Source organism: Asparagus officinalis, chromosome 2, assembly GCF_001876935.1.
Source record: "Asparagus officinalis chromosome 2, Aspof.V1, whole genome shotgun sequence".
Classification (NCBI taxonomy): Eukaryota; Viridiplantae; Streptophyta; class Magnoliopsida; order Asparagales; family Asparagaceae; genus Asparagus; species Asparagus officinalis.
In genome coordinates, this window is record NC_033795.1 from 1271865 (window position 1) to 1277455 (window position 5591).

General features: G+C 36.3%; 1 protein-coding gene across 1 annotated transcript in view; it reads right to left on the minus strand.

The window, feature by feature from the left end:
- The window catches only part of LOC109829832 (ultraviolet-B receptor UVR8-like), a 16962-nt gene that overhangs the window by 649 nt on the left and 10722 nt on the right, over nucleotides 1–5591 (minus strand). The window contains exons 8-10 of the mRNA XM_020396884.1: nucleotides 2628–2810; nucleotides 1697–1787; nucleotides 1573–1616 (exon numbers count right to left, since the gene is read on the minus strand). Coding sequence (XP_020252473.1) covers nucleotides 1573–1616; nucleotides 1697–1787; nucleotides 2628–2810 — 318 coding nt within the window. The remainder of the gene's footprint in view (nucleotides 1–1572; nucleotides 1617–1696; nucleotides 1788–2627; nucleotides 2811–5591) is intronic.

The window sequence follows — 5591 nt, forward strand, 5'->3', positions numbered from 1 at the left end:
AGAGTTTTTTTTTTTTTTTTTTTTGACAAATAGACCCCCTGAGGATGAAAAGAGCAAAAAAGGAATCCACTCAGGGCGTCCACATACAACAATGGAACTGCAAGGGGTCTGTTCACAGCTAGGCAATAGTAAAGGGGGTCTATCCGGAATTAACCCTTATTTTCTTGAGTAATAAAACAAGGTGTCCACAAAATTTATTAATTAAAGATGATAAAAATACATATATATATATTATATAATATATATATATATATATATATATATTATATATATATATATATATAAGAGAGAAGAGAGAGGAGGAGAGTTTTCTATATATGAGAAGAAACTTATGTCAACTTAAGGTGGACGTCCATGTAAGTTTCTTAGTCATTGATGATCACTTGATTGAGTTACATTATGGATGATCCGCTCCGTTGAACTTGATCTACATATTCTAAAATCCCAACACATCCCAAATTTAGGGGTGAACGCCGTCGTGGTTTGACCCTCCTTCGAGCCATGTAAAAAGTTCCATTCATTCGAAACCGTTAAAATTGATACGAGTGGATGAAGGGTCAAACACGACGGGTTCACCCCAAATTTGGTGTGTTGGGGTTTTAGAATATGTAGATCAAGTTCAACGGAGCGGATCATCCACAATGTAGCTGCAATCAAGTGTATCATCAATGACTAGAAAGCTTAGTGGACGTCCACTTAAGTTGACATAAAGTTTTTCTATATATATTAATAGCGTCCACTTAAGTTGAGCATAAGTTTTTTAACATACATACATACATACATATATATATATATAGAGAGAGAGAGAGAGATTTGTGTCAACCTTAAGTGGATAGAAAAAGGCTATCCACCAAACTTTTTAGCGCCTCATATTACCTAGGGACGCCTTGCAATGATATGAAAATATTTTTATATATAATAAATAAGTGGCTAGAAAATTTGGTGGACATCAACTTAAGTTGATAGGAGTCTCTCTTCTCTTCTCTCTCTCTCTCTCTCTCTATATATATATATATATATTAATATATATATATATATATATATATATATATATATATAGGGAAAAGTGTTCCGTAAGGTGACGCCTTAGATAATCATCTAAGGGCGGCGGTCTAAAATCACATGATTGAGCTACATTGTGAATGATCCGTTCTGTTGAACTTAATCTACATATTCTAAAACCCTAACATACGAATTTGGGGTAAACCCATCGTCGTTTGACCCTCTGTCGAGGCCATGTTGAAAGGTTCTATTCATTCGAAACCGTTAAAATTGATACAAAGTGGATGAAGGGTCAAAACGACGATGGTTCAACGCCAAACTTAGTGTGTTTGGGTTTTAGGATATGTAGGTCAAGTTTAACGGAGCGGATCATCCACAATATAGCTAAATCACGTGATTTTAGGCCGCGTACTTAGATGACTATCTAAGGCGTCAGCCTTATATATATATATAATATATATATATATATAATTATATATATATAATATATATATATATATATATATATATAAGGTGTCAAACTTTAGAAGGAGATGATCGAAGTTAGGGGCTGCTAGTCAAACGTGATACCTGGCCATACTTGTTCCATCCCCAACAATATGCACCACCATCCTCTGAAGCAAGCAACAATTAGTTCATAAATCGATTCGTTACCAATACTAACCAGTAATAAGTTGATGTTGCAGACTAATACCTGTGATTATAGCACTGTGCCGTGCTCCACAGGAGACCACTTTAGCCTTCTTTTCTTCCAAACACTGAGCTTCCAAAAGTCTCGGAATAGTCTGCAATAGAATGAATGATAGTTTAAACTAGTTTATACCCATAATCCAGCAATAAAGCTACAGTTTTGCAACAAAAAAAAATTTTGTCTACAGTTACTGTATCAGAGAGATGTCTTTACCCATTAGCTTAAAGGCCAACGAAACTGCAAGCCATATAATACCATGGTTGATTTGCAAACTGTAATTGCCCATTTATTGCTCCTAACCTTTTATAGGGAGATCTCCCTCTCTTATCTATACTATCACATGGCTTTCACGTGATGTCTATATGTTGCAGAGAGCTCTCCTGATATTCTGTATGCACTTCAAATCCACATAGTTGTCTATGTTCTCATACACTATAAAGTTTATTTTCCTTCAAACCCAAAATATAGAATACAATGTGTACAGCTACATATAGTATGGCCTATGACTGGACACCCTATAGTATGCTGCTATCTACAATATATAGCTATAATCCATGTTGTATGTAGTTACACACTATCGTACGTAGCTACACAACCATGTCATATGTAGCTATACACTTCGCATTCTATATTTTGGGTTTACATGTAAGAACCCTGTATTTTGGGTGCACAAGTAACGTATAGAACTATGAGGGTTTTGAAGTAAGTGGGTTAAAACTTTGGGTTTATAAGCAAAAAACCCCTACTTCGTACTGCAAAGAGACCTCAAATTCTCTTATAGGTGTTGATACAGGTCAAATAATGGAGATATAGCTCTACTTAAACATCAGGAGGTCCAACTGATAAATATAGGGACAATAAATGTTTACACTCTATAGTACAACATGTCGGCAATTGACACTAAATACAAAAGTGAAGAATACAGTATACTGACCTCAGCCTGATCAGAGCCAGTTCCCAGTTGCCCAAACTGGTTTCCACCAAATGAATACACATCTCCATCAGCTGATATACATACAGTATGCCATAGACCAGCAGCAATTCCTTCAATCTTCACTCCCAAAAGCGACGGCACACACGTTGGGCTCAGCTCATCATCTGTACTTCCTTGGCCACACTGAATCAAGATAGGGAAAAGCAACAAAAGGAAACTTGAATAGTCAGTGCTTCAATATTTGACACCAAGATAAGTTTCATAGAAAGAGCAAGAAAGACGATATCTCATGTTACAGTGACCTCATCTTCAACATTATACTTGCTTTTTCTCCATCTTTTCTACTATACCTACATAGCGATTCTGCAGATCAGTCAATACTTTCGAAAGAGCTTTGATACAAGTTAAAAGGATGTATACAGAGTAATGCATGCACGTTGTGGAACATGTAACAGGATCCGTCCATTGAACCAGTTTTCCTTTTATAACACTTGTAGAATAAGCCCATATGAACCTCATTGACAATAGGAAAAACTAATAGTTGTACCCCTTATTAATTCCTCAGAAAGGCATAGTCATAAGAAACAAATAATATCCGCCATACATACAGTGGTTACAAGGATATAAAACAATCTACCTACACATGCCATCTCTAAGCAAGAATCAAGTTTGTCTAAGCAAGAAGTTCAAAATTCATATAAGCTGGTTCCAAACTAATGGTTCCACGCTGGAAGCTTTTTGAATATAATTTGAAATAGCAGTAGTTACATGACACATTGAAAGTCCACTAAGAATTCAAAGGCATTACCTTCCCTTACGAACTCCAGAACAGACTGTCCAGAACAGACGAGGGGTAAGTTTTAGCAACCACTCAAAACCAGGCAGAATTGATCGTGATTCAATTTTAGGAAATTTTGTGTAGGTAAAAATGGGGTCAATATTAACACAATTTTCCCTAGGCCAAACTTAACCCTAGGTAAATATGGGGTCAATATTAACACGGTTTGGCAACTTCAAAATTGAACTAGGCTAAACTAGTTTTTTCTTAGCTAGGCCAAAGTTGAACTCTTTAAGAGTTGGTTCATAAAGGAACTAGTTTAAGGACAAGATTATGAACTAGAAAGAACTAGTTCAATTCGAGCACAACTTTTGCCGGACTAAAAACATAATTTTGGGTCAACGTTGTACCACTTAAAACAAGTTTTGTGAAGTTGCCAAACGCACCCAAGTGTGTTTGGCTAATCTTTAAAAATAGGTCAGGACTAATCCTAGCCCAATTTTTACTTGTTCTGTTTTTGGCTAGAACAGGTCCAGAATAGCCCAATTTTTTCAAGCCAAAAATTGGCCTCAAAACTAATTCTTTTTCAAACCCAAAAACCCCCCGAACATAAGTAAACCTGTTTAAGAGAAAACTGACCTCAAATCGGGCCCAGTTTTCGTCGATTTGCCTAACTAACCCAAGGTAATCCCGCAATTGGTCAGTGTGGGCTTAGTTTTCCTTTGATCAAACTCGACCATTAAATTTGATTTGTTGTGAAACCCCACCCAATCCTCTCCCACCCCCCAGTTTCAATAAAACTGGTTAGGATAAACCCGAGCTAGGATCAATCCCGGCCTAATTTTTTTTTAAAATTTCTGGCAAGTTTTTTAGTGTTTGCCAAATACAAGCCTAGGAGTCCAAACAAAGCCCACACCATCCAAGAGATCGGGATTTTTTCCCAAAGATTCTAATGGGCTATACATCTTCGAAATGCATGTGGTTTGCCTTGGGCAAATACCTTGGAATTTTGTTCCTTGTTATCACTTGAATTTGAATAACCAGATTATTCACAAAAAGTTTCAACTTCCAGTGAAGCATGTAACTTATGGCTGCACAAAAATATTATTCAACCAAATGGAATGAACCTATGGGTCCAGCGAGTACCCAGTAGACAATGAGGTTGCACTTGAAAGATTCTTTTACAAAACAATGATAAGTTTCTTATGCTTTTGGATGAGTTTTTGGGTAAAAAGTAAAATGAGGAGTATCAAAGTTCGTGGTTTCAGAGTTAGGAGCTTCTTGAAACAAAAAAGGAACCTTAGGTCAAATCCTCACAAAAAAAAGGTTGAACCCAAATTTGTCATTGTTATGACCAATGTTTTAGGTCTCGGTTATCGGAAATATATCGGACAACCAAAATTCATATTGCATCCAATAACTCTAGTTATCGGGTATATATCAGGGATGAGTAGTAAAAATCGACGCATCATGTCGGATAGTGAGCATATATAATATAATGTCCTAAAATCTGATCTAAGAACATTTAATGAAATATCGAGAGAGGGTCTTCCATTGAGGTCGTTAATAGAGGTCTTCGAGTGAGAAATTTGCAAGCGATTAGGAGGAGAGAACAATGGAGGTTGAGAAAATCTCACTTTGCAAGCGATTTAGGGGAAAGAACAATGAAGGCTGAGAAAATTAAGGTTACACGACGAGCGGATGTAAAATAGAACAAGATAGCACGACTTTTATATAGTGAATGTAGATCGAATATAGAAAAAAGAGGGGTTTTCCCTCCAAACCCGAAGCAGTTCACTAAAAATGTAAATTGTAGAAAATCGGGCGCTTTTTAACCCAAGAGAAATCCACCGTTTTATTGAACTTACACCAATATATCGGGACAAATCGGCCATAAATGATATGCGATAAATTTTTACAGAAATCGTATTGGCCATGGCCCGAACCCTATATATTGGTGATAAATTGATAAAATCAGCCTATTTTTAGAACGTTAGTTATGACAGTATACTGTTACAAGAGGATGGTCAATATTGATTCTTACAGTACTGTTCAGAAAGCTGATAAGTTAAACCATGTGAACGACTCTTTCCAGTAATTGAGAAACACTTTGTCAGACAATACCCAACGCAGATACCAAAAGATAGATACGTAATATACTTAACCTGAAAATCAATAATATAACG